At 39.2% G+C, this 27,605-nt stretch overlaps 2 protein-coding genes, 1 non-coding gene and 1 pseudogene across 5 annotated transcripts; 3 read left to right on the top strand and 1 right to left on the bottom strand.

Annotated features, from left to right (window-relative positions):
- Positions 1-11,559: 11,559 nt before the first annotated feature.
- LOC147942586 (uncharacterized) lies at positions 11,560-15,921 on the bottom strand (annotated as a pseudogene).
- Positions 15,922-16,399: 478 nt separating this feature from the next.
- Positions 16,400-16,506, top strand: LOC147942585 (small nucleolar RNA R71). Its single transcript, XR_015560579.1, has one exon. It is a non-coding gene; the product is annotated as a small nucleolar RNA R71 (small nucleolar RNA).
- A 4,878-nt stretch (positions 16,507-21,384) lies between these two features.
- On the top strand, positions 21,385-23,077 carry LOC104790868 (ubiquitin-conjugating enzyme E2 13). 2 transcript variants are annotated; one of them, XM_010516665.3, is made up of 6 exons: positions 21,385-21,774; positions 21,861-21,963; positions 22,144-22,241; positions 22,333-22,433; positions 22,554-22,631; positions 22,765-23,077. In XM_010516665.3, exons 1-6 carry the CDS (start codon positions 21,552-21,554, stop codon positions 22,840-22,842), a joined length of 681 nt encoding a protein of 226 aa, XP_010514967.2. In that variant the 5' UTR covers positions 21,385-21,551; the 3' UTR covers positions 22,843-23,077. The 2 variants fall into 2 exon arrangements, with proteins under 2 accessions (XP_010514967.2, XP_087309138.1); XM_087453012.1 differs by having other exon boundaries at positions 21,535-21,774; positions 22,554-22,651.
- Positions 23,078-23,404: 327 nt separating this feature from the next.
- Positions 23,405-26,811, top strand: LOC104790867 (uncharacterized). 2 transcript variants are annotated; one of them, XM_087453010.1, is made up of 7 exons: positions 23,405-23,743; positions 23,832-24,285; positions 24,814-24,965; positions 25,151-25,246; positions 25,351-25,607; positions 25,694-25,914; positions 26,036-26,811. In XM_087453010.1, exons 2-7 carry the CDS (start codon positions 23,941-23,943, stop codon positions 26,420-26,422), a joined length of 1,458 nt encoding a protein of 485 aa, XP_087309136.1. In that variant the 5' UTR covers positions 23,405-23,743; positions 23,832-23,940; the 3' UTR covers positions 26,423-26,811. The 2 variants fall into 2 exon arrangements, with proteins under 2 accessions (XP_087309136.1, XP_087309137.1); XM_087453011.1 differs by having other exon boundaries at positions 23,573-23,714.
- The last annotated feature ends 794 nt before the right edge of the window (positions 26,812-27,605 follow it).

Genomic DNA, 27,605 nt, shown 5'->3' with positions numbered 1-27,605 from the left:
TGAAGATGTGCCAATGTGCTGTTTTGACCACGAGGCACTGCAGGAATTCAATGGGGAGAGATGTATAGAGTGTATTTTCTTCTTCCTATCTAGAGATATACTGCTTTTGTCTTAGGATCAAATAATATTGGTTTTAGTATTATTTTGTATTTTGCATTATCATTCTCTGAAACTACTGAAATGTAAAATCTTTTTAAGATGTGGTAAGATCTCTATTTATGACCTGGCAAATATGCTAATCTCGTATGAAATTGTTATGTGTGAATATCCACAAGATAATAGTGGCTAGAACCCTAATTTGATAATTTAAAACTTGGAAAATTAGATGACCCGGTAAATGTATCCATCATTAAACGAGAAATCCAGTCGTAAGAGCAGAGAAGAAATGCGATGTTGTAAATGTCTTTTAGCCGTAAAAGATTGCTGTCTATGTGGATAGATTTTTGGTGATATTGTATATGGAGGTGTCCACGATTGTGATTTTTTGGGTTATTAGCTTGGATGTACTTTCTTAATTTACAGATATTGACCATACAGGTATTGAACATAAACAATTTAAACGAGAAAATGTATCCATTCATAGGAATCTGGAAATATTGCATATATTGAATATTAAAGTACATTACGTATCAACTGTTAAAAAATAGGAAATAAGTACATAAGTACATTAGGTATCCGTAGGAGTTTGGTGATGTGGTTATGCTATCATAGATAGCAAAAATGTGGTGTCATGATGACATTACAATAGGTATTCCCTAGGTGAATAGTAAAAGAAAATTAAACATCGGGGAAATGCACTTCCAGTTTACACCAATCAATCGGAGGTGGAACTTTGCACTGTTCGACATCAGCCGCCGCTAACTCTTGGGTCTCGAAATCAACTAGTTCTTGACCCAAAATCTGATTAAGGTGGGAGAGTTGAGCGTCAATTAATTCAACTTGATGCTGGAGTGCAGTTGCCTCCTCCTTCTTCTTCATATGCTCATGCAGCATATGGAGGATTGATGTGAAGCGATCTTTTGTCTCCGCCTCAACCACTGCTCTAGTCTTACTAAAGGCCTCAGAAATGGTCTCAAGTGCTTCTTCTTCCCACTCGAAGTCGGAATTGAGTTTTGGACGTTTATCGGGATTAGCGCCGTCCATGTCTTCCCACTCTGAATCGAAGGGCCGACGTCTACTGGAACTTTCACCGGCCATAACTTGATTCTGTAAATGAAACAACCGAAACCAACTTTGGTTAAAACAAGACGTGAAGTTAAATAAAAAAAAGGAACTAACAAATTGAAGAGAAGTTGGTTTATAGAAATAGGCGTGATTGCCTATAGAACTCGGCGTGAAGAGGTGGATGTTGAAGATGTAGGAAGAACTGATGATATTCAGTGATGAATGAGAGGATATTTATAGATAAAATGATCGAAGAAGGAGTTGTAGAGAAGGAAAATGAAGAAACGACACAATGAATGTACAGATAACCAAATGGTACAATGAAAGTAGTCGAACCAAACGATAACTTCTAGTTACAATGATTCTAGTCGAACAAAACCTGCAATGAGACTACATGAACGAAACGATACGTTTTTTTGGCAGATGAGTTTGGGCCACTTTACACAGAGCTATCCACCGATTTTTGGCAGATTATTTGTAATAAATGTATATGACGGTGGCCACAATTGTATTGTTTTGGGTTCGTAGCATTGGGTATCCTCATGGATGGACTATGGTAGAAACCTATTCCGCATATAGACGGTAATTAGAAGTTGACTAACAGCTATTGATGTCCATTGTTGAACGATCAATCCAGTATAAGCAGGGGTGTAAATAGTTGACCATCTCGAGCTGTCCACACTTAGGTATCCATATGGATTATACTATGCTGTCCATATGTAATAATGTAAAGAAGGGAAAAGAGATATATAGTGGAACGTTTCATAACTCATAACGTTTACAATAACATTAAGTAAGTACGCCATATGGATATGACAATGAAATACTTAAAGTGATACTAATATTGCTGACGACACTTATCCAGCACTCACCTGGAAGGGACCAAAAAATTGCTACTCAGCACATACCTAACTCTTATCGGTTACCGCAGCCTTGAAGGCAAAATAGATGTCAATTAAAATTGAGCAAAAGTAAGTGTCTGGTTAAGAAGGCCCCAAAAAATTACTCATAGCCCTCTAAACCTAATGTTCTTCACCAAAAGATGCAAAACACCATCAAATAGGATTGGTACACGTAGAAATGTTGTATCCTATCTGCTTGCATCTTGAACACCTATTAACCCTGGCAGTGCCATTTGAAGGTTTATGGGGGGAAAAAATATACAATTTAATACATGATCAATCGCATGAGAAACATTTGAATAAATAGATGAAGCTTAGCCCATTCTTACTGGATATTCACCAACAGATGGAATTCTGGTCTTGATTGGCCTACCAGATGGCCGTCAGGACTTTGGAGGGATTATGTTCCTCCTAACAACTTCATCGGCCATGCTAAGATCATTGGGGTTAACTTCAGGATTGATTACTCTTGCGTAAGTAGCTACCCATGTGGAAGTCCTATAGTACTCGTCTACTAGTGTTGTTGGTGGAATACCTTGGTAGTTGGCAGCGAACATTGCGTGTCCACAAGGGATCTTTACACGATCGTATTGTTTGCAAGTGCATTTTTTCAGGTCCAGAAGGATATGGTGCTTCCCGTTGAACAACCCCACAATTTCATAACTCCAACTTGAAACAGTTGCAACCTTGCTTCCTTGTGCTAGTAACATGTTCTTTTTCATTTGTTTATCAACCTTCGGAGTTACCAACCCGTTGTGTGTGGTAGACTTTTTCCTCATTGCACTGAACCAGCGTGTTAACATAGCCCTAATAAACTTAAGCAACTCCACTATTGGTGACGCCCTACCCTTCCATAATGCTTTGTTCAACGATTCAGCTATATTGCTGGTCATCATATTGTAACGGTCTCCCTGAAAATATGCGTGTGACCAATGAGCAGCGTCGATTTTGTCAAGCCATTTAGCACATACCATGTTTTTTCCTCTAATTTGTCCATACATCGTCCGGAAAGAGCCAACTGTGTAGGCATATGCAGCATTAGTGACCAGTTTTGCAAGACCTTTGTTGTAAAATTTGGCATTTACATTCCGCGCCAAGTGGACAATACAAGCGGCATGATGAGATAGGGGGAAAACCCTCTTTTTAGCAATGTAAATGGACTGACATCTATCAGAAATGATGGTTAAGGTATTGCTGTCAACGATTATCCGTTCAAGCTTTTCAAAAAACCAAGTCCACGCATCATCATTCTCGCTATCTACAACAACAAAAGCTAGAGGGAATACTTGAAAGTTACCATCTTGGCCACTTGCTGTCAACAACACTCCTTTGTACTTACCAGTTAGATGCATCCCGTCCACAACAAGAACACGTCTGAGCTTACTAAAACCTTGTATTGATGCACCAAACGCCAAAAACGTGTACAAGAACCTTTCACTACCATCTTCCTCGATTTCTGTTTTGATGTCTGTTACAGTACCGGGGTTTGCGAGCTTCAAAAGATGCAAATATTCAGCTAGTTGATCATATGAACCTTCATCAGAGCCAAAAAAATCGTCTGTAGCTATTCCCCTAGCCCTACGACACTTACTGTATGATGCTGACACCTTTAGGTCGTCAAGGACCAATTGCTGCAGGTCCATTGGTATTGGGGCTTTAGATGGGTCGATAAATTGTGCTTTGAAGACAGCAGCAATAACTCGAGATGACACCTTCCTCATGTAATTGCACCTTGTTTCAACTGGGCATGTATGTTCCAAACATGCTTTACGTATCTCATAGTATCCATTGTTCAGTTCTTTAGCCATAATCCTCCAGTCGCATCGCTCACAAGAACAATTAAGAACAAAGTAGTCTCGCTTCGTCCGGGTTTGTTTAAAATGGAACTGTTTCTTAATTGCATATATGGCTAAACCTATCTGGCAATCTTCTTTGCTGGCAAATTTTCTGCCCTTGTATATGCCTTTATCATCGTCGTCAATGTTAAGATCAGGAATCTCATCCCTCTCATATTCTATGTCATCAAACAGAGGAGGAATATCAAACTCCTCATCATCAACATCTTCTAACCTCCTTATCGATGTAGATGGAATCTGTTCCTGTCCACCATTATGTGTCCACGAGGTTATTGTACTATGGACAGGTTCACTGCCCGTTGGGACACCACTCAAACCGAAAACCCCACCTGAATCCATACCAAATCTCTCATCCTTTGGTAACGATGTCCCACCGTTGATGACAACCCTATGGTCAAAGCAGTCATTCGTGGTACACATAATTTCTACAGGATTAGCACGACCAAAATGATCTCCCACAAAGTTTCCCCAAAATTCTCGATCATAGCCTGTAGGAGTAAGAATCTCCTGAGTTGGTCCTTCTTCCTCTTCTTCTGCGTCTTCTTCTTCTTCAGAACTATGACCCCAGTCTTTAACATTACCCTCAGTCTTGTACCCAATACCTCTTCTCCAGTCTTCATTGTTACAACCTTGTTCCCAATACTTTGACTCTATTGCATCAACCTCAGCCAATAGCGATGGATCAACTTGGGTGGTAGGTATTATGGGGATAGTTGATTTCCTCCCAACAGTTCCTTCCATTTCAACATCAACATCAATTAAAGTGTTATTGGTATCAAAACTACACCTCCCACGCTTCCCACTATTATCGAAACTACAACCAGCTGAACTTCCAGCAGACACACCCTTCCCACCTTTACCATTAGAAACTCCAATTTTAAAAATTTCCCCCATTTTAGAAATACGTTCGAGGACGACATCATCCAGTTGGCTTCCAGGTGCCAACTCATCATCACTTGTTGGAAAAATACATCCAGGTGACTTACCGGAGAGAGGAATGCGACAACCAGAAATATCATAAACTGTATCCCATGTTTCAAACTCATCTGTGTTTGTATCTCTGTTTCTAGACTCTTGGAAGTTGACAAACATATTTAAATGACGGTTCTCCCTAAACAATTGCTTGAAGTAGTCTAAGCCAACATCAGTAGTAACAAGTACAGGAGGAGTTCTCTCACCCGTGGTGAAAAGCATGCTGTTAGGAGGAGAGAAGCTGAAAGAAGCCTTCTTCTTAAAAATGCCGAATTCGAGTTTTGCAGCCTCCTCAAGTTCAGCTAAAGTAACATTGTCGGATAGGGGAACGACCCTCAAAACCAGAAACTTGTCGACCTCAAACGTCCAAATGCCATCCACAGAAGAAGCCCACTCACCACATAGGAAAATACAATGGCCAACCTGCAACAAAGAACGGGTATTGGTTTTTCGTCAAACACATAATTGCAACCACAGAAAAGATACAAAAACAAAGATGCAATCCACGGTAAACAACCAAAAAACGGAAAAGACATTTATTACTAGGGCCGCCATGTTCTTTTCACCAAAACCCTATTCCTTTTGTGTTTCCCTTATCCACACAAAAGATTATATACGGATGCCAACATCAACTTGGAGGAACAATACACGTGAAAGTCATACAACCACAGGATCAAATATGTTTAGTTACCAATGGAAGGAGGAGATTCTTTTGGTCTAACAGTTTTAGTTAGAAAGTATAATTTGGTTAGAAGGAGTTGAGGGGTAAAATTGTATAGATAAGGGGTGAACAGTGTAAAAGCAAGGCAATAAATGCCTTGTGGACAACAATTGTGTTAGGATGCAATAAAATGTATGAAAAGTTTGCTAGAGTGCAATAATTCCTATTTTTATACCGAAAAATACAAGAGACAAAACATTACTGATTCTTTGTTTTTTTTTTTTTTGGGGTAGTCTTTTGGTAATCTCTTCCTTGTTGTGTTCTCCATAAACTAGTACAACAGTCGTTTTTTATTTTATGTGGAGGGTTTGTCAATTTTACGTTTCGTGGCTCATCTTCTCCATGTTGATTTGGATTATTCGGATTTATGTATGATAGTTTAATTACTAAAAGTTAGCGGCTTAACACAATTTTCACAAAAACTAAGTTAAAAGATGATGCTTATTCAGAATCTATAATGATAAGTTATCAACTACCCAATAAAAATGATTAAATCTTATTAAACCTTTTAATTCTACAAATGAACTTATGTAAATTCTTGTTTAATATATATATATATATATATATATATATATATATATATAGTTAAATCGTTTTAATTTGGTTTGATCTTTATATATACAGTGGTAGATCAAGTGAAATCACAACATAGAGACACATCAAATTGTTGGGAACGTCTCGCATTGGTAGATTAGAAAATAAGTTTCTAACATATAAGTCAAATTCAACTCCAATTAGTGTAAAATCTTTTGGTAAAGACCCCGATAACAAATTCATGCGGGTTTTGCCACATGAACCCAAAACGGACAATATAATACTAATAGGAGAGTTGGTTTGGGCTTGGAAAGCCCAACACAAATTACATGGAGCTTGTGGTTCCACCATCCACATAGTGTTACTTCTAATCATGGATATCCCCTCAATTAGTCCTGGGCATATTAACCGAATCCCAAACCCGAACCCGAACCTGACCTGAAGTGAGCAGTTCGGTTCAGCTTTAGATAGGGTAAAATACCCGATCGGGTTTAATGTTTCATAAGATCGGATACCCGATCGGGTTCGGGTAATATTCGATACCCAAATCAGATCCGAAGATACCCGAACATTATTTTGTAACCCATTAACCCCTTAATACCTAATCCCCTTTTCTTTTGTTTGTATTTGTCGATTTGAGAACTTGTTATAGCCTGCTCGACTACCAAGCTTCAAAATCGAGCTACTTTTTGCTTTTACCCAATAAAAGCAGAGTTTAATCTAATTTCTTCAAGTTGGAAATCGTAAACGTATAGCATCCTCCCCTCCTTCTGCGACTTCACGAAGGATATCACATGTTAGTTTTTTTTATTTGAAACTCATCGTCCTTTGATTTTTTGATCGTTTTCTGCAACTTTATACTTGTCTGAAACTGAAACAGTGCTTTAGTTTGATTAGAATTATAAATTGTAGAATCCGAAACTGCAATTGATTTGATTAGAATCTTAAATTGTAGAATCTTAAACTGAAACCGCAATTGGTTTGATTAGATGTTGTATGTTTCATCTTGTTTAATGTTTAGACTGTAGAATCTTAAAATTCCATTGTAATGATTAGATTGTAGACTCCAAAACCAATTTGATTCTTATATGGTGACACCGAAAGCAAGAGGTTCTTATATGGTTCATTGATAATACTTGTCTTAATTTGATTCTTAATGTTTAGACTCTGACTTAGCTTTCTCTGTTTATATGATTTGCAGATGGGTTCGTCATCACCAGTGAACGAAGGTTATATCGATGATGATTTAAACGATGAAGAAGAAATGGAGACAACGAAAGCAAGAGGAAAAAGGAAAAAAAATCATGGATCTGATGGTGGCACTAATGCTGAGCAAAACAAGACACCAAGGACACTAGACACAAGGTCTGGTGTATGGACCCATTTCACACGATTATCAGGCAGCCGTAACAGATGTAAGTGTAACTATTGTGGAAAGGATTTAGGATGTGATACAAAAGCAGGGACGAAGAAATTGTGGAATCATATGAAAATATGTAAGGCACACAAGACATGGAAAGAAGCTCAAGATGATACCGGAGGACAACAAATGATTAATAAGGAAGGAAATTTACAAAATGCAAAAGTCCCTGAGCATGTTTTCAGAGAAGCGTGTAATCAAATGTTGGTGATAGGAGAGTTGCCATTGTCTTTTGTTGAAGGGGTGACATTGAAATTCTTTTGCGAAAAGGTTAGCTAGTATTTTAGTTAGTATTTTCTTATGTGTTGTGGTTTAATACATGTTTCTTTTACACTTGATTTAATCAATTTTTTTTCTTATATATTATTCATTTAGGTAAACTTATATAAAACACATTCAAGAAGGACAGCAACAAGAGACATTGTTAAAATGTATGTTGAGAGGAAGGCAACTCTTAAACAATGGTTTCTGGCTAATAAGCAAAGAGTCTCAATCACCACTGACATTTGGGTTTCATCGGTAACATGCAATTTTTTTTAAACTAATATTCTGATCTTAGCTTTTTATTCTTATTTATGCTATACTTAATGCTATTTTTTAATCTTACAGGTTCAAGCTACATGGTTATCACAGCGCATTATATTGATAAACACTGGCGATTGAAGAAGCTGATCATTGGGTTTAAGAATGTGGTAGATCACAAAGGTAAGACAATCATAAATACACTACTAGAATGTCTTGCTGAATGGGGATAGAGAAGGTGTTTTGTCTCACTGTTGATAACACTACTGCTAATAGCAATGCTTTGAGTTAGTTTAAATGTAGCTTCTCTGAGATGTCAAAGGATTCTCTGGTTATGGATGGAGATTTTATGCATATGAGGTGTGCTGGCCATATTATAAACTAGGGTTGGGCACGAGACGGGTATCCTTGAATTTTTTCATACCCTTTACCCGACCCGACCCGACCCTAACGAGTAATAGAAAAAAGTTACTTGTACTCGACCCTTAAATAACGGGTACCTAGAAAAACAGGTACCCGGAAAAGAATAGTTGATCCTTTAAATACCCGATGATACACAGAGTTTTAAACCCTATTTTCCTACTGCAAGTGCACAGCAAAGAAGTAGTACTTAGGGGTCGAATCCCACGAAGACCAAGTTTTACTCTATGGTTCTATTGGTTCAATTTCAAGCTAAGACAATTCAAAGTTGGGTTTGTTTGGTAACAGTAACGCGATTAAAACGGTATAAAAAGGCAATAAGCAAAACTCTAGATCAGGGGTAATTCTCGGGAATTTCAGAGATAGCAACTAAACAACTATTCAGGGCATAGATTAAGTACCAGTCTAGAACTCAAACATAAATATAAACTGATCCACTGTCGTGGTATCAATAACTCTATCTGATCGATTCTGTGCGGAAACGCGGAGCACGTGCTCAGACATCCGGAGCACATGCTCGGCAGTCCATAAACCCTAAACTGTCGTTTGAGCCCAGAATCGCAGACAAGCATTAAAGAACAGGAATGATAAGTTCACAAATCACCTACACATCAACTTTCGCAGGTCTAGGATAATTTGCCCACTAATGTCTTTTCTAGCAACCTATTACACTTTTGATGAATAGATAAACCTAGAATCATAGATTGGGTGATCAAATCAACCTAAGCATTAAGTCTAACAATAGTGAAGACAATCGATTATATAAAGCCCTATTTGTGTTCTGTTGCTAACCCATGAAACCCCTTTTGAAACCCCTAATCTAGCAAAGAAAACTACTCAGACATAGAGAAATGAATAGCCAACATAGATGAGAAATTCAATAGCATAAAAATATAAAAATCACAAGGGTTCAGAATCGCTTCTCTAACGTAGCCGCTCTTCCTCTCCCTCACAAAACGTCGCTCCCCCAAAAACCAAAAGAAAAGGTAAGTATCTCTCCCCTAAAACCCTAGGTTAAATAGCATACAAGTAGAGAAAAATAAGGAAAAATTCCAAATTCAAATCTCCCTATTAAAAAGCGATCTCAGCCCTCTTTCTCTCACAAAGGATCGCCTAAAATAAGGGGAATTAGGCAGGGAATCGGCGCCTAGATGCTTGCCACGTGTCGTCATGAAACTGTAGAGTTGGGAGCATGTGCTTGGAAATCGGGAGCATGTGCTCCTGGGTCTAAAATCAGCTTTTATGCTCCAATTCAACTCCTTTCTACTCCGATTGCTCCTGCTTTTCCAATCCTTGCTTTTAGCTTCCTAGCCTCTTATTATAACCTGAAAAGGACTCAAACAACTACAAAACTATCAAATAAACGGGGTCAAAGTGAGTCAAAACCGTAACATATCAACTCCCCCAGACTTAGATCTTTGTTTGTCCTTAAACAAACTCAAACCAAGCGCCAAGAGAGCCTAGGTGGGAACTCGCAAAAATCTCAGAAACCGTGAGTAGACCATGACCTGCAGACCACATGTGTTAGAACAAGCTATACCGATTCTCACCAAAAACTTCTCCAGCAAACATCTCCAAAACCAGAACCATAATTGGCAATCAAACCCAGAAAAAGATCACTTTCCAGACAAAGACTCTTTACATTCAATTAAAATTGGCGTGAGCTTCTCATTAAGGGCATTAAGCTAGTGAAATCGAGGCTTGGTAGATAAAAGGCTGTTTTAATGGTGGAGCTATAGAGTGTTTAGGGGTTACCATTACTTTGAAAGAGATGCAGGATATCGCACAAAATGGTAAGGGAGAGTGGACTCATTGATGTCCACAACCTCTAATCACTCTCCTCTTCTTATCTTCTCAAACTCAGACTCTCTTTTCTCCTCAGGGTATAACGCATGCTCGGGGGTGTGTAACTCTAGCTCTGGTCCCTTTCCATCATCCTTAAACGTTTTTTTTTTTTTTTTAGACATATGAAGGATGATGGGGGATCTTCTTCTGATATTGCCCCTGGAGCATGCGGACCGTATCCTAGGCTCTCTCTCTGCTCAAAACAACTCGCGGACTCGGATGTATATAATTTCGGAGCAGGTGCTCGCTGGGTTGGAGCACGTGCTCTGTCCGTCCGGCTCTTTCCTCTTTGGTTCTCCAGCAAGAGCGAGTTAGAGATTGTGTCAGTCCTGCTCTCCCCGACCGTTTTGCACATAGCTGCACAGAATGAGAAAACAAAAATACAAGTGCAAGTGGTTTGAAAGGAGGTTAGGCTCGGGGTGGGTACTAACTTAAAACGAGCTAGCTATTCAGGATCAACAAGATTGGCAAAATGAATAAGAAGTCCTGAATATGTGACACGTTCCCTATCCTAATGCCCAAAACGAGAAGAATTTAAATCCGGTTAGGTTCCAATAAAGTAGAGTCTAAGTCTTTCCGGTGAAACCTTAATGGGATGAAGCTTTTCTGGCCAGGAGAAGGGTCCGAATGTGAAGAGGTATTAGCTCGTCTCTGTACTCTTAGTTCTGCAACAATGGTCACTAGGAAAAACGGTCAAACTCACAAATGGTTAAAAACATCACAGATTTCGGTCCTAATTCCCACAATTTTTGGTTCGACTCACATGACAAACTGACTCAATAAAAAGAAAAATAAAGAAAACAAATGTCATAGGTGACCCTCCCCCGGACTTACTTCACACCGTCTCCGGTGTGAAAATAAGCCAAAGAGAGACCTAGACAAGAAGAAAAATAAAGATAACAATAAAAATGAAAATAAAATAAGGCGGATAGGACAATGATGGTGTGTGTAACCGCGATCAGGCGTCGGAATCGCCTGGCCCAATCGCTCTTCTCTTTTTCTTTGGTTCTCAGTTCGCCGAGCATGTGCTCGGGTTGCTCGCGTCCTGCGAGCATGTGCTCCGCGTCTTCTTCCAATATTCCTAAAACCGAAAAGAGAAGAAACAAATCCTAAAAAGAAAAAGAAAAACTCAGCAATATATACCTGGTGGGTTGCCTCCCACCCAGCGATTTTTTTAAGTCATTAGCTTGACTCGAAAGCTCCTTAGGCAGTAGGAGGATCGCCTAGGGCGACGGTCTCACCCCTTGCGTGCTCAGAGGCAGCAAGATATGGCTTCAACCTCTGTCCATTCACCACAAATTCTCCTCCTTTTGTGTCCAGCAACACAACAGCCCCATATGGTCTAATCTCCTTGATGGTGAAGGGTCCGGACCATCGTGATCTTAGCTTTCCGGGAAACAGTTTCAGCCTAGAGTTGAACAACAAGACTTGATCATTAGGAGCAAAGGTCCTAGTGAGGATCCGCTTGTCATGGTAGGCTTTGGTACGCTCCTTGTAGAGTTTTGAGTTTTCATAGGCGAGGTGCCTAATCTCCTCTAGCTCATGCAGTTGCATCTTCCTCCTTTCATGGGCGCTCTTAGTGTCAAAGTTCAGCATTTTCACTGGCCAAGCAGCCATGTACTCTAGCTCAACAGGAAGGTGACACGCCTTACCATACACCAAGTGAAACGGTGTAGTCCCCAGGGGTGTTTTGTAGGCGGTTCTATAAGCCCATAGAGCCTCATCTAGCTTCTGAGACCAATCCTTCCTTGCTGTGTTCACTGTTTTTTGCAAAATGCTCTTAATCTCCCGGTTAGAGATCTCAACTTGGCCGCTTGTTTGTGGGTGGTAAGGGGTGGCAACCTTGTGCCTCACTCCATTCTTCTTGAGAAGACTCTCAAAGACCTTGTTAATGAAATGCGATCCACCATCGCTAATGACTACCCGTGGGACACCAAACCGTGGGAAAATAACCGACTTGAACATCTTGAGCACGGTCTTTGCATCATTATTGGGGCTGGCCAAAGCTTCTACCCACTTGGACACGTAATCGACAGCCACCAATATGTATTCATTGCCGAATGAGTTCGGGAAAGGTCCCATGAAGTTAATTCCCCAAACATCAAATACCTCAACCTCCAAGATGAAATTCTGAGGCATTTCATTCCTCCTGCTGATGTTCCCTTGTCTCTGACCATGAAGTGGCATTTCCAAAAATACCGCCTTATGTCTTTTAGGAACTTCTTCTTCTTGTTCCCCACAAACTCAGTAGGTTCTTTCTCTGCTGCTAGGTAGTTTGCATACTCTCCAAACCAAGGAAAACTCGGCTGTTTGTTGGTATCGATTGCCTTGCACGGGGTTTTCGGAGCATGTGCTCCCAGGCGGAGCATGTGCTCGGCGGGATCAAAGATGCCGATCGAGTAAACATGTTCTTCAGGAAGGCTATCATCTAAGGGTAGCTCTTCTTCTATCCTCATTCTTGACAAGTGATCTGCAACTCCGTTCTCAATACCCTTCTTGTCTTTAATCTCCAAGTCAAACTCTTGAAGCAACAAAATCCAACGGAGTAGCCTTGGTTTTGCATCCTTCTTGGTCAGTAGATACCTCAATGCTGCATGATCAGTGTGAACAACCACTTTGGAACCAACAAGGTATGATCGGAACTTCTCAAAAGCAAACACAACCGCTAAAAGTTCTTTCTCGGTTGTAGCGTACTTGCACTGAGCCTCATCCAAGGTGCGGCTGGCATAGTATATCACGTGCAGCTTCTTGTCTTTTCTCTGTCCCAGAACCGCTCCCACGGTATAATCACTCGCATCAGTCATAACCTCAAAGGGAAGGTCCCAATCAGGTGGTTGCACAACCGGAGCGCTAACCAAAGCTCCTTTGATCGTGTGAAAGGCTTCCAAGCAAGCAGAATCGAAATCAAACTTCACTTCCTTACACAACAGCTGGGTAAGTGGTCTTGCTATCTTGGAGAAATCCTTAATGAACCGTCTGTAGAAACCGGCGTGACCAAGGAAACTGCGGATCCCTTTTACCGAATTAGGCGGTTGTAAACTCATCATCACCTCAACCTTGGCTTTGTCAACCTCAATCCCCTTTTCAGAAATCTTGTGTCCCAGCACTATCCCATCTCTGACCATGAAGTGGCATTTCTCCCAATTCACACCGCTGCAACACCCTGCACAAATTAGACAAACAAACGGAAAAGGAGCTCCCATAGACGGAGAAATCGTCCATGAAAACTTCCATTATATCCTCAATCAGGTCAGTGAAAATGGACATCATGCATCGTTGGAAGGTCGCTGGTGCATTGCACAAGCCAAACGGCATTCTGCGGTAAGCAAAGGTGCCGTAAGGACATGTGAATGTGGTCTTCTCTTGATCGTCGGGATGGATTGGGATCTGAAAGAAACCTGAATAGCCATCTAAGAAACAGTAGTAAGGATGGTTAGCCAATCTCTCAAGCATTTGATCAATAAACGGCAAAGGAAAATGATCCTTACGGGTCGCAGCATTAAGTTTTCTATAGTCTATGCACATGTGATGTCCCGTAACTGTCCTAGTAGGAATCAACTCATCCTTATCATTCTTAACCACTGTAATTCCACCTTTCTTAGGGACTACATGAACTGGACTAATCCAGGAACTATCAGAAATAGCATAAATTACACCCGCATCTAGAAGTTTCATTATCTCTTTCTTAACAACATCCTTTAGATTCGGGTTCAACCTCCTCTGATGTTCTACCGAAGTCATTGATTCATCTTCTAGATGTATCCTATGCATGCAAAGATCTGGTGAGATTCCTGGGATGTCATCTAGTGAATACCCTAGAGCCTTTCTATACTTCCTAAGTTCACAAAGGAGCAAAGCGGTCTCTACATTGTTTAGTTCAGAGTTCACTATCACGGGGTATGTAGAGTTAGGACCTAGGAACGCGTACCTTATCCCGGCTGGAAGTGGTTTTAGCTCTACCTTTGGAGCTCTTAACTCGCTCCAAGGACTGTCCGCTGACTTTACTGGAGCATGTGCTCCGGAATCCGGAGCAGGTGCTCCCTCGGCGGATTCCTCCCCTGATTGGTTCTCATCGTCTAGGCTGGCGTAAGCTACCAGTTGCTGGAACCGTGTACCTGCATCCAAAATGCGTGTAAAACCATCAGGTTCCTCATTCAAGAATCCATACTTACCCTCTGCCTTTGTCAAGGCAACCTCCAACGGGTCGAGAGTGAGAACTTCATCGGTAACCTCATGTGCAACCTCTGAACCATCATCAACCACAAAAGTCTGACCATCTATCATAGGTTTCTTGAGCAGCTTATTCATCTCAAACCTTGCGATCATATCCCCCAGCTGGAGATCGATCGCTCCCCCTTGCACATCTATAATCGCACCAGCTGTGCATAAGAATGATCTACCTAAGATCAGGGGGTCACGTGGTTCTTCTTCAAGTTCCAGAACCACAAAGTCTGCTGGTATAAGCGTGTCCCCTATCTGGACATGTAAATCCTCCAACACTCCTATGGGGCGCTTGGTGGATCTATCCGCGAATACTAACGAAATCCGTGTAGACTTGAACTTCGTGTATCCCAGCCTTTTAGCCACTGAATATGGCATAAGGTTCACACTGGAACCTAGATCACAGAGGGAGTTTGCAAAAATCGTTTTACCGATTCTCACGGATAAGACAAATCGCCCTGGATCATCTCTCTTCTTTAGCACTTTGTTTTGCAGCACAGCACTGCACTCTCTTGAAACCATCATCACGTTCTCTTCCTCTGACACTCTCCCAGAAACTAACCCTTTCACATATCTCTTCAAAGAAGGTATCATCTGAACAGCATCAGCTAGGGGTAGTTTTACCGTCAATTCTCTCAACATCTCCTTGCACTTTGCATCCTCCAAATCCTTGCGAGATTTCTTAGGAGGAACAGGGTAAGGAACCCTAGGGGTGTACACGCGTGCAGGAGGTACCTCAGTAGGAACGGTCTGATCGGGAGTCGGGAGCACGTACTCGCTGGGTGGGAGCACATGCTCGCCGGATGCTTCGGCTTCTTTTTGACTCAACGGTGGAGTCTCAGCAGCATGTTGAGGAAGGTATTCTTCAGCAATACCCTTGCCCTTGTCAAGCCTAGCGGATGGTGCTTCTCTAGGGGGTAACTTCTTTCCTCCCCTTAGCTCAATCGCATTGACATACTCGTTCCGCGGGTTTGCTTCCCCTTTTCCGGGCAGAGTCCCAGAAGTTCTTTTCACGGCTTCAGCAGTCTGTGCAACCTGAACATCAAGCTTCTTCACATGTGACATTACTGCCTCATACTTCCCATTAAGGTCATTGTACATGGTATCGACCTTAGCGTTGATTTCCACTGAAGCTTTTTGTTGATTCACCAAGAGTTGTTGCATCATGTTTTTCAGCTCATCCTGAGAGCTGCTAGCAGATGAAGATCCCAACTGCTGGTTGGTGAAAGGCAGTGCTTGCTGAGCGCTTGTATATGCCTGCTGGTTCCCCCCTTGGAAACGGTTTTGAGTGGGCACAAACTGTTTGCCTTGGAAGTTGTTTGAGAAGGTTTTCTGATAACCCATCTGATTATGAGCTCCTTGCTGCGGATACACCTGATCCTGAGGATTCTCCACGTTGGTGCTTCTATAGGACAAATTCGGATGGCTTCTGTAGTTCGGGTTGAAACCCCTGTTCTGCACAAAACCTTGCCCACTCACATAATTAACCTCCATCGTTTCATCCTCTCCATCACAAATCTCCTGAGCTAGCGGCATGTCTCCAGTCTCATCGACAAAATGGACAGTTTTCTGGCTCCCCTTCAGAAGAAGGTTCACCTTGGCTGTCAACTCGTCAATCTTTTGCGTATCGACACTGTTGACCTTCACGGACCTGTCATACTCAGGAGCCTTGTTGCTGGAGCTTGCAGCTAGGTTCTCAATCAACTGATATGCTCCTTCCTTAGACTTTGTCATAAAATCCCCATTGCTGGCCGAGTTGAGAGCGTTTCTGTAGTCCCAGTTAACTCCATCATAGAAAATGCCCAGAATCTGTTCATCACTGAATCCATGGTGCGGACACTCTCTACGGTACTCTTTGTACCTCTCCCAAGCCTCGCAGAAGGCTTCTCCAGTGTGCTGTTGGAACGATGAAATCTTGTTCCTCAGGGCAGCGGTCTTAGCCTTGGTGTAGAAATGGTCCAGAAACGCTGATCTACACTGTTCCCATGATGTCAGACACCCAGGTGGCAATGACTTCAGCCAACGTGTAGCTCTATCCGCAAGAGAGAAGGGAAAGAGCTTGCACTTCAGAAAGTCTGGCGGTATCCCATTTGAACCAGTGGTGCTACATATCTCCTCAAAATTCTCGATGTGGTCCATCGGAATCTCAGCTGGGAGACCGTGAAATAGGTGCTGCTTCACTAGAGAGATCATCTGTGGCTTGATCTCAAAATCTTGTCTCTGGATGGTGGGAGGAACAATCGCCGCTCGGTTGGTGTAGAACACATGCGGGTTGTCCTTGTCCCCAATGGACGGTTGACCCGACCCGACCCGACCCTAACGAGTAATAGAAAAAAGTTACTTGTACTCGACCCTTAAATAACGAGTACCTGGAAAAACAGGTACCCGGAAAAGAATAGTTGATCCTTTAAATACCCGATGATACACAGAGTTTTAAACCCTATTTTCCTACTGCAAGTGCACAGCAAAGAAGTAGTACTTAGGGGTCGAATCCCACGAAGACCAAGTTTTACTCTATGGTTCTATTGGTTCAATTTCAAGCTAAGACAATTCAAAGTTGGGTTTGTTTGGTAACAGTAACGCGATTAAAACGGTATAAAAAGGCAATAAGCAAAACACTAGATCAGGGGTAATTCTCGGGAATTTCAGAGATAGCAACTAAACAACTATTCAGGGCATAGATTAAGTACCAGTCTAAAACTCAAACATAAATATAAACTGATCCACTGTCGTGGTATCAATAACTCTATCTGATCGATTCTGTGCGGAAACGCGGAGCACATGCTCAGACATCCGGAGCACATGCTCGGCGGTCCATAAACCCTAAACTGTCGTTTGAGCCCAGAATCGCAGACAAGCATTAAAGAACAGGAATGATAAGTTCACAAATCACCTACACATCAACTTTCACAGGTCTAGGATAATTTGCCCACTAATGTCTTTTCTAGCAACCTATTACACTTTTGATGAATAGATAAACCTAGAATCATAGATTGGGTGATCAAATCAACCTAAGCATTAAGTCTAACAATAGTGAAGACAATCGATTATATAAAGCCCTATTTGTGTTCTGTTGCTAACCCATGAAACCCCTTTTGAAACCCCAAATCTAGCAAAGAAAACTACTCAGACATAGAGAAATGAATAGCCAACATAGATGAGAAATTCAATAGCATAAAAATATAAAAATCACAAGGGTTCAGAATCGCTTCTCTAACGTAGCCGCTCTTCCTCTCCCTCACAAAACGTCGCTCCCCCAAAAACCAAAAGAAAAGGTAAGTATCTCTCCCCTAAAACCCTAGGTTAAATAGCATACAAGTAGAGAAAAATAAGGAAAGATTCCAAATTCAAATCTCCCTATTAAAAAGCGATCTCAGCCCTCTTTCTCTCACAAAGGATCGCCTAAAATAAGGGGAATTAGGCAGGAAATCGGCGCCTAGATGCTTGCCACGTGTCGTCATGAAACCGTAGAGTTGGGAGCATGTGCTCGGAAATCGGGAGCATGTGCTCCTGGGTCTAAAATCAGCTTTTCTGCTCCAATTCAACTCCTTTCTACTCTGATTGCTCCTGCTGTTCCAATCCTTGCTTTTAGCTTCCTAGCCTCTTATTATAACCTGAAAAGGACTCAAACAACTACAAAACTATCAAATAAACGGGGTCAAAGTGAGTCAAAACCGTAACATATCATCCGACCCTTTACTCTTACCCGGAAAAATGAATATCCGATAAAAAAATTGTCAATAATCGCAATAATAATTTCATATTCCAAAATCCTAAAAGAAAAAATTAGAAAATTACAAAATTACAAACTTAAAAAATAAAAATAAAATATTAATTCAATTGGACGTCGTATATATCATTTTCAGTTAGACTAAGTTGAACTTAGGCTTTAACTTTAACTCTATAATATATTTATAAATTAATAATAAATAATAATAATACAAAATATTAAAGGGTATTTACGGGTCGGGTAACAAAACGGGTAAAGGGACGAGTAACGGGACGGGTATTGAAAACTAGACTAATACTCTATATTCGTCCCTTATTCACAGGTAATATAATTATAATACCCTTTACTCGACCCTAAAGTTGTGGGTACCCTTTTTCGGGACGGGTACAAACCGAGTAACGGGTCGAATACGGGTAACGGGTATTAGTGCCCAGGCCTATTATAAACTTGATAGTGAAAGATTGGATGACTGAAATCGATGATAGTGTGACTACAGTCCGTAATGGCATCTCCTATGTCAGATCAGGACCAATCCGAAGAAAGGCGTTTCAGCGAAGAGTGGAAGGTGTTAGATTCACAAGGGGTAACATGCCACTAGATGTGCAAACAAGATGTAATTCAACGTATTTGATGCTGACAAGGGCAGTTAAGTTCAAAGACGCATTTGATAAAATGGAGTTTGAAGATAAGCCTTTTAATGATCATTTCTTGGAGTATGAGAACGGTGTAAAAAGGATTGGACCTCCTCAAACCTCGGATTGGCGTAAAATTGAGAGGTTAGTTAAGTTCCTTAATGTTTTCTGTAAGGCTACATTGGTAGTATCCACCTCTACAACTATGAATGCACATCAATGTTATGGTGAAATAGTTAACATAGCTATAAAGCTTCAGTTACTTTGTGCTACTGGGGATAAAGATGTGAAGATAAATATTGAGAAAATATTTCAAAAATTTGATAAGTATTGGGATGGCTTGAAGAACATTAATAGGATGTTGATCATTGTTAGTGTTTTTGATCCGAGAAAAAGATGCAGTTTGCAACCTTGTTGTATGGGGTAGATATTGTAGAAGATGTGGCGATGAAAGATTCAGTTAAGGCTATATTGCATGATATGTATCAGGAGTATAGTGAAAGATATGCAGAAGCAGCAACATCTACGGAACAAACTCAGTCTCAATGCTCATCTCAAAGTACTCGAGAGAGACATCAAGATGTATTTGACTCACTCGAAGATGAGTTTGATGGATACAACCCGATGGAGCAGAAATATGATACATTGCTTAGAACTATTGGAGTTAGAGATACTAATGAATTGGATACATATCTGAGAGAAGAAGTTGAGAATCCGGATTTGATGATGGGAGTTGAGTATGATGTACTCTCTTGGTGGAAAGTCAATAGTGCAAGGTACCCTGTTCTATCTCATATGGCTAAGGATTTATTTGCGATGCAAGTATCATCTATTGTTTCTGAAAGTGCTTTTAGTACTAGTGGTAGGATAATAGATACATATAGAAGTTTTCTAACGCAGTACATGGTGGAGGTTCTGATGTGTACTGAACAATGGTTATAACAAGACATTAAGAGGGGGTTATTGGTTCTATGATTTTAATGGATTTAGAAATCTAAACAAAAATCATGTGTTATTCAATCATTGATTTTAAAATACTTATCAAAATTATGTGTTATTGGTTCTATGATTTACAAATACTTATTAAATTCCAATGTTATTCATTTAATGATTTGTTCTTGGATTTCAAAATCTACATTATGTTTTAAATGGATTTGATAGTGTAAAATGGAAGGATTCAAATCCAAGGATAAAACATGTTATTTCAAAATCCATGTGTTTTGATTTCTAGAATTTACAATTCCATATGGATTTAGAAATTACATCTCCAATAACAGCCCATAAGTTTGAAGAAAAGGTGCTTACAAATGTACAAATTCTGGCAGAAGTTGAGTTTGAAGATGAGCTTCAAAAGGTAACTTTTATTATCTCTTTACTTACTGACAAGTTAGTTATTGTTTGTAATGTTTTCTTTGATTATTTTCAGAATTTGAATGTGAAGAAGTGGAGTAGAAGACTGGATTTGAGACTGGAGTGTGGAGTGTGGACTATGTGTTTTGGTCTATTTGGATATTTGAAGATGACTTTAGCTTTCTCTACTTGTTTCTCTCTTTCAAATTTCAGAATTTAGAACTTCAATCTTTATGTTATTCTACTTTCATTTCTATTCATTCTCATAAATTTTTGATATTCGATAGTTAAGTTAATTATGCTTCGGGTATTATACTATGAGTTCGGGTTTTTAGGCCAATTTCTTGGGTATTTTTATCAATTTCGGATAAAAATACCCGAGATACATCGGGTATCCGACATTCATTTCGAACTTCAGGTGTATCCGAAATTATCCGAAACTGATTGGATAAAATCCGAACCCGACCCGCTTCTATAAAATACCCGATTGGGTACTATTTCTAAAGATCCGAAAATCCGAAGATCCGAAACCGATCGGGTTCGGGTACCCGAACGCCGAGGGCTACCCTCAATTATCTCGGCTCTTGTTTGTTCTTTTCGTTTGTTCTTTTCGTTTGTTCAGAAAGCCTAAACACAAATCAAACAAACTATATATTTATAACGTGTATTTGCATGTCGGAGGAGAGAGAGCCATATATATCAATAAAGATGGAGACAATTAAAGACTGTATATGCACCAGACTTCTAGTTTGGAGTGACATTTCATGAGCAAAGTAATGGTGACTTCACCTTCATAGTTGGGAAGCGTAGAAACCTCAGGCTTGGTGGTACATAGATGTAAAACAGGAATATGTCTTCATCATCCCTGAGAAAAAGCAGGGAAACAATGAATGTCAAATTCAAAACCCATGGGAATGCTTTATGTTGGTACTACTAATACTTGTGACTTAGTAGTCTCATGTCAAGGGTTTAGGTTAATTTTCGAGGAGAAACTTGATTAAAACTTTGAATATTTTGTTTCATAATTTTCTTTGTTTGTGGTACCTAGCTAGCAAAAATATATATATAAACAACTAAACAAGGTATGAAATGAACGAAAAGAGAAGCAAGTTGTTCACGAAAGGTGAATGAAAGATTTTAGTCGGCCACTTTGGTTTTTTACCTTTGAACCAAAAAACATTACAATTTCTATTGGATAGAATCTTAAAAAGTAGACAAGACACGTCCGTAGCAGATCTCTGCACTCGCATGTGTTCCCCTTGATGAACATCGATGCCAACCAAAAAAAAGAAAAACAAATTAAAAAAAATCCCATCTTTTTTTTTTTTCTAAAACCTTTCTCTATCGATATAATAAAAAAAACTCTCAATTCAATTTTACCAATCTCTCTCATTCTCAGATCACTGGGGAAGCTCCAAGCTCGATTTCTAAAATCATCCACCATGACCTCACAAGCGTGTCTTCTTCTTCAGAAACAGCTCAAAGGTACCATCTCCTCCGCGAATCTTTCTTTAACCAAATCTGTTTCTTGTTGTTGTTCTCTGTTATTGAATTCGATTTGTGTGTTCCAGATCTTTGTAAGCATCCTGTAGATGGGTTCTCTGCTGGTCTAGTTGATGAAAAGAATATATTCGAATGGAGCGTTACTATCATCGGTCCTCCTGATACTCTCTAGTACGTTTTCTCTATCTTCTTGATTCGATGATCCATTTGTGATTTTGAGCTTTTGAATGGATCGATTTAGTTGTAAATACATTGGAGTAGTGTTGTTGTTGTTGTTGTTTTGTAATTGAAATTGAATTGCTTTATATATCTGTTTCTTTATTGAGTTTTATGTAACTTTTATGAATGCAGTGAAGGAGGTTTTTTCAATGCCATTATGTCATTCCCACAAAACTATCCTAATAGCCCACCTACTGTGCGGTTTACTTCAGATATTTGGCATCCGAATGGTTAGTTCTTTTTCTCTTGGACATTGATCTTGTTTTGAGATATAGCTAAGGTGTTTATTTGGAAATTTGTTTCTGTTATGGTTTTTTGTAGTTTATCCTGATGGGCGTGTTTGTATATCTATTCTACATCCTCCTGGTGATGATCCGAGCGGGTATGAGCTTGCTAGCGAGCGTTGGACACCTGTTCACACAGTACGTTTTAACAATGATCCAATATGATGATTGTTTGTAAATGCATATCTCACTTTCTAAAGAACAAGAATCATGTCATTTAGATTTGATGATGAGTTGAAAACACAATGCTTATTTCAGGTTGAGAGTATTATGTTGAGTATCATATCAATGCTCTCTGGTCCAAACGATGAATCTCCAGCAAACGTTGAAGCTGCTGTGAGTATATTTTTCTATCGGTTAGCTATAATCTCATGAGATTTATACACTGCGTCTCATTGGATTTGCATATGGTTTATGTACTAGAGGTTGCGCTCGTTTAACCATTCTCGCTGTGTTTTTCCTCTTGCAGAAAGAATGGAGAGAGAAGAGAGACGAGTTCAAGAAGAAAGTGAGCCGTTGTGTCAGAAAATCTCAAGAAATGTTGTGATCAACACAAAAACAACAATTTCACACTTTGAACTCCAATTTCTTCTGGAGTTCATAAAGTTCATTTAAAAACTGTCCAAACACTACTTGCAATAAACCCGTCTTTGCATCTTTTAATCGCGTTTCCTCAACGTGAAATGGAAGTGTTTGTTCGAAAAAAGGGTGTTGTTCTTGAGGAAACTGACATTAAAATTTATACTCCCTCCGTTTCATAATATATGATGTTTTTAGAGGTTTTTGCTTGTTTCATAATATAAGATGTTTTTAATTTTTGAAGCAATTTTTAGATTATTTTTATATTTTCTTATTATTTATTTTATGCAGTTTTGTTTCTGATTGGTTAAACTTTTTAAAAGTAAACATTTTTTATTATGCATGTTTTGGCTAAAACATCTTATATTTTGAAACGGAGAGAATATTATTCATACGTTTTCTACTGAAGAAGCTTTGTTGCACCTTTGTGTTTTACATTTTTTTGTTTTGTACGCTGAAAACTCCACGCCGTTCTTACGTTCCCGTAATAAAACTTCGTACAGTTTGTTCGTTTTTGTTTTTTGTAGAGTAATAAAGAAACAGCATGATGTTAGCCTCTCAAGGGTCTACGTTATTAAATAGGTTTGTGACGCAGTCGATCCTGGACCGTTGATTTACCTATCAATCGTTATCAAAACAGTTGAGCAGTACACGTGTCCCACACCGTATTGCTCTTGTTTAAGTGTTTATTTTTATTTTTTTTCTGTTTCGAAGCTTCGTTGAGCTTTGTGAAAACTTCGGAGAGAAAAATGAAATCTCTCTTTCGCCGGTGAGAATGTGATTCTCCGATCACTACATCGATTCCGCTTACCGATCTGATGCTCGTCGATTAATTCGAAGGTTGATGAAGAAATCACAGAGATTTCGTGGTTCGTTTTGTTTAATTTTTTATAATTGCGTCTTCAAATTAGTGATTTGGTTTCGTTTCATATGATCGGAATGTGTTTATTAATGCAGATTGATGTTGTTTTGAAATGGAATTGGTGTGATCTGAGTTATTTCTGAGTTTTCGTGTCGTATTGGTTCATCGTTGAAGTCAGTGTTGTGGGATTTGAATTTTATTATAATGGGAGATAATTCTGGTAGAAGTAGGAGCTCTATGATGGCAACTGGGAAAGAGTTGTTGTTACCTACGAGAAGCTTAGTAGCTGCTATTCCAAGAGCGGTTCAGCAGACGATTTGTAAGCATGTTTCGTTTGGGAATGATGGTAGAGGAGTAGGAAGTGGGGCTTTGGGTAATGCAGCTGTGTTTCTGCTTAAAGTTGCTGTTTTGGAAGTTGTTAGAAGGGTTTCGAAGGCTAAGTGTCCTCATTTGTGGACTAGTCTTCAGGCGTTGCAGTGTCTTTGTTATCCTCCTCTTAAGTGGATTCAGAGATGGGCTCCTTTCAAGGAGTTGATCAAGGCAATGCAGGTTTGCTACTGTGCTTTTTCTTCCGTTTGTCGCTTTTTATAACTAACTGTTTATAAAGCATGAAAATTTCGAAACGCATAGCATTGTTAAATGAATCGAAGGTCCTAAGTCTTTGGGCTTTTTTTCACTAGTCTCAACTTTATTATGTTAGACATGCTGAGTATAGGTACGCTTTAACTACATGTGTCACTTATAATATATTTTTCTGGATGAAATTAACATATATTGTCTTCTTCTCTGTGCTTCAAAGATCGTCCTTCTCACATTGTACTTTGCAACTTGATTGAATCAGAAGTTATTCCTACATCATGCTTTGGTGCCAACACATTGATTGGTGTTATAATCTAGTTTGATGAATCCTGTTCACAAGTAGTTATGTGATCTTTTTTACTCTTAACCTTGCTTATGTGTCATGCCAGATATCATCTCATATCACATGTGTAGGGTCCTTTGATGTGCTTGTTTTGTATTTCTTTCACCATACTGATCTGCCGTGAGTCTCAATAACTGTGTGTATTCTTCGTGCAGATGCTGTCTCGGCCATTATTGGTCCTCACGATAGCTGAGGCTCTCACAGACCAGTCAGAGTTAAAGCAAGATACCCCAGGTGGTAACACTTCTCATGCATCTTCAGAATCACTATCTGACCCACAGACGTCAAAGTCTCCATCAGATATAAGGTATGGGATCTAAAAGTCTTACATGTTGTATTGTACTATAATAGTCTGACCCTGTACAACTTTAATCTAAAGCACTTGAAGTGTTGCAGATCCCTTGAAATTATTAAAGCTCCATCGTCTTTTTTTAGTATTATCTACATATTTCTATCTTCCTACATATCTCGACTTTTTTTTTGTAAATGTAGAATTGAAGATGAGACTCCACTTCCTGTAACTTCACAAGACTGGCTTAGACAACTCTATGAAGAACTGGAAAAACAGAGACTTAACTTGCCCGAGAGGTACTCTCAAATCTAGTGTTATATGAAGAAGAGCTACCTTCTTTGAGTTTTAACTTTAAATTTTCCGCATTAAATCATAACCATCCAGTCTCATTTTAATGTAGAGTCAATGAAGACGAGCTCCATAGATTCTATAGAGTGTCAAATGGAGACTTCACATCCTTACTATCTTCTATAAAAAAAACAATCCAGTGGAGGGAGACTTACAGAATCCTATCTGAAGAAGAACTTGAGACGTGGTCAAGTTTAGTCTTTTGGCATGGATATGACAGGAACCAACGACCTTGCCTCATTGTCCGCTTGGGGCTTGCTTTCTTAAAGTTGCCATCTCATGAAAGACCTCGCTTTGCTCAAGCAATCAGTACGTCCTTAGTGGCTCTACTACATCTTCCAGTATTTTCTTTTCTGTGACATCCTTTTAATTTTCCAGTATTGCGATTGTTTCAGTATCTCAGGTAGAGCACGGCGTTTTGCATCTTCTGACCCCCGAGAATTCAGAACTGACAGTGTTAGTCGATTGTGAAGGATTATCTCCTCTGAGGATTCCCATGCAGATGATGAGATCTTGTTCATCCATTCTTCAAGATCACTTCCCTAACCGTCTTGGCTGTCTATTCATCATTCGCCTCCCTCCTGTTGTCCGAGTCATTTCCCAGACTTTCATCCAAGTAAAATATCTACCTGAGCTAACTTCAATTTTTCAGATTTCTTAGTCTCCGTTTTTGGATCTATAATTGGATCTATGATAGGTGCATATCCCCTGCCTAAAATTTTGTTCCTCTCTCATAGATTCTTAGACCAACCACACGCAAGAAGCTGAGAATTGAAGGGGAAACTTTCCATCGAGTTCTCTCTGAGTATCTTCAGACGCTTCCTTCATACCTTGGCAGCGACTGCAATTGCAAAAGATGCTCGAATCTCAACGGAAAAGATCCACCACAACCACAAACACAAACACACCAAAGAAGCAAGAGTAGAAGCTCGAGAGAAACAGAGAAGCTAGAAGACGGCCACTGGAGTTACAATGTCCAGACACCTGATTTAGCATATGAGGATGAATCGAGCCTGAACATATGTAACCAAGTTCTTCGAACAGCAGTAGTGTTCGTGCTCATGATTTGGGTCTTCGGTGCACTTCTAGCTGGATTCGCCGATCCTGAGAGCAGACCCTTTTAAGCTTCCATAAGGTAAAAACCATCGTCGTTAGTAGTGAATTTTAGGCAAATGCGTCTGTCTTCTGTATACATAGTGATAGTATATGTGTGATATGCGTTGTTATATACATATTCATTAGTGAATAAACCATCTACACTGGAGGGGTAATAAGAATCAATTGATTCAACTTAGTTATGGGTCTTGATTTAGGGATAATGGTTGTGGTTCAGTACATTTTTGCGTTTGGGAGAAAGTAAGTTAAGTAAACTATGGTTCAGTATCATGTTGAGACTTTGGTCACTGTTGGTAATGTTTTGTAAAAGTCAGATTTGTCCAAGATGAGAAATATGTATCTGAAAACTTTATAATGATAAATATATATAAGAAAAATAAATAGTAGTTTTGTAAAACTAGGAAAAGAATAATTGAAGATTATGTAAAACAGTAGATTAGCTCATGCTAACCCAAAGTCATGGATCATTTCATGATAGTTTTTCAATCCAAGATTATTTTCCTTTCCAAATTAGATTTTGTTTTTTTGCTTTCTGCAAATTATCATAGGTTAGTGCATAAACTTTGTTTAATCGATTATTTATTTTATTTTAACATTTGTCCTTTCTTAAAAGAAAAATGATTATTCATTGTTTACCTTGATTAAAAACGTTTACGTTTTCGATTTAAAATGATTAACCGAAGAACTGATGCAAAAATATTATTAAACTGGTAATGTACAAAACTGAAGTCATCAGTAGTGATTATGTCGCCAAGAAAACAAGCTTTTCTTAATTCTAAAAACAAAACAAAAATACTAAAATAGTAATAATTTTTTTATCTGAAGGATCATATCTCAAGATTTTTGTTTTTAGCTTAGGATCTTTTTACCAGGTTTCTTTGATAGATCAACAAGTTTATTATATTTCAAGTTAAATGTTAATAAAATAAATTATTGTATATTCAATAGTCAATAAATATATTTCTGATATTGAAAGAAAAATATTGAAAAAAATTGATAAATTGAAATGAAAAATGACAATGTTATCCAGATTATTTCTAATAAAGTAGAAATTTCGAATTACAAAACAAAATCAAAATAGTTAGATGATTGAATTTATTTTTTAGAATTTTTCAGTAATAATAATAATATGAACATGGTAGATTTCTCAATATGTAACTTTAAAAAACTTTTTTTTGATCAAAAAATCAA

This window comes from Camelina sativa, chromosome 6 (genome assembly GCF_030686135.1).
Source record: "Camelina sativa cultivar CO46 ecotype springtype chromosome 6, ASM3068613v1".
Taxonomy (NCBI): Eukaryota; Viridiplantae; Streptophyta; class Magnoliopsida; order Brassicales; family Brassicaceae; genus Camelina; species Camelina sativa.
The sequence above is the reverse complement of the archived record's forward strand: the minus strand, read 5'-3'. Positions and strand labels throughout refer to the sequence as shown.

What these genes read in the sequence shown, in the direction of transcription:
- LOC104790868 (XM_010516665.3), top strand. Translation starts at nt 21,552, where the DNA reads ATGAACATCGATGCCAACCAAAAAAAAGAAAAACAAATTAAAAAAAAT. An exon ending in TCTTCAGAAACAGCTCAAAG is followed by an intron (nt 21,775 to 21,860) that starts GTACCATCTCCT and finishes TGTGTGTTCCAG; the next exon opens with ATCTTTGTAAGCATCCTGTA. An exon ending in AGATATTTGGCATCCGAATG is followed by an intron (nt 22,242 to 22,332) that starts GTTAGTTCTTTT and finishes GGTTTTTTGTAG; the next exon opens with TTTATCCTGATGGGCGTGTT.
- LOC104790867 (XM_087453010.1), top strand. Translation starts at nt 23,941, where the DNA reads ATGGGAGATAATTCTGGTAGAAGTAGGAGCTCTATGATGGCAACTGGG. An exon ending in AGACTTAACTTGCCCGAGAG is followed by an intron (nt 25,247 to 25,350) that starts GTACTCTCAAAT and finishes ATTTTAATGTAG; the next exon opens with AGTCAATGAAGACGAGCTCC. An exon ending in TCGCTTTGCTCAAGCAATCA is followed by an intron (nt 25,608 to 25,693) that starts GTACGTCCTTAG and finishes CGATTGTTTCAG; the next exon opens with TATCTCAGGTAGAGCACGGC.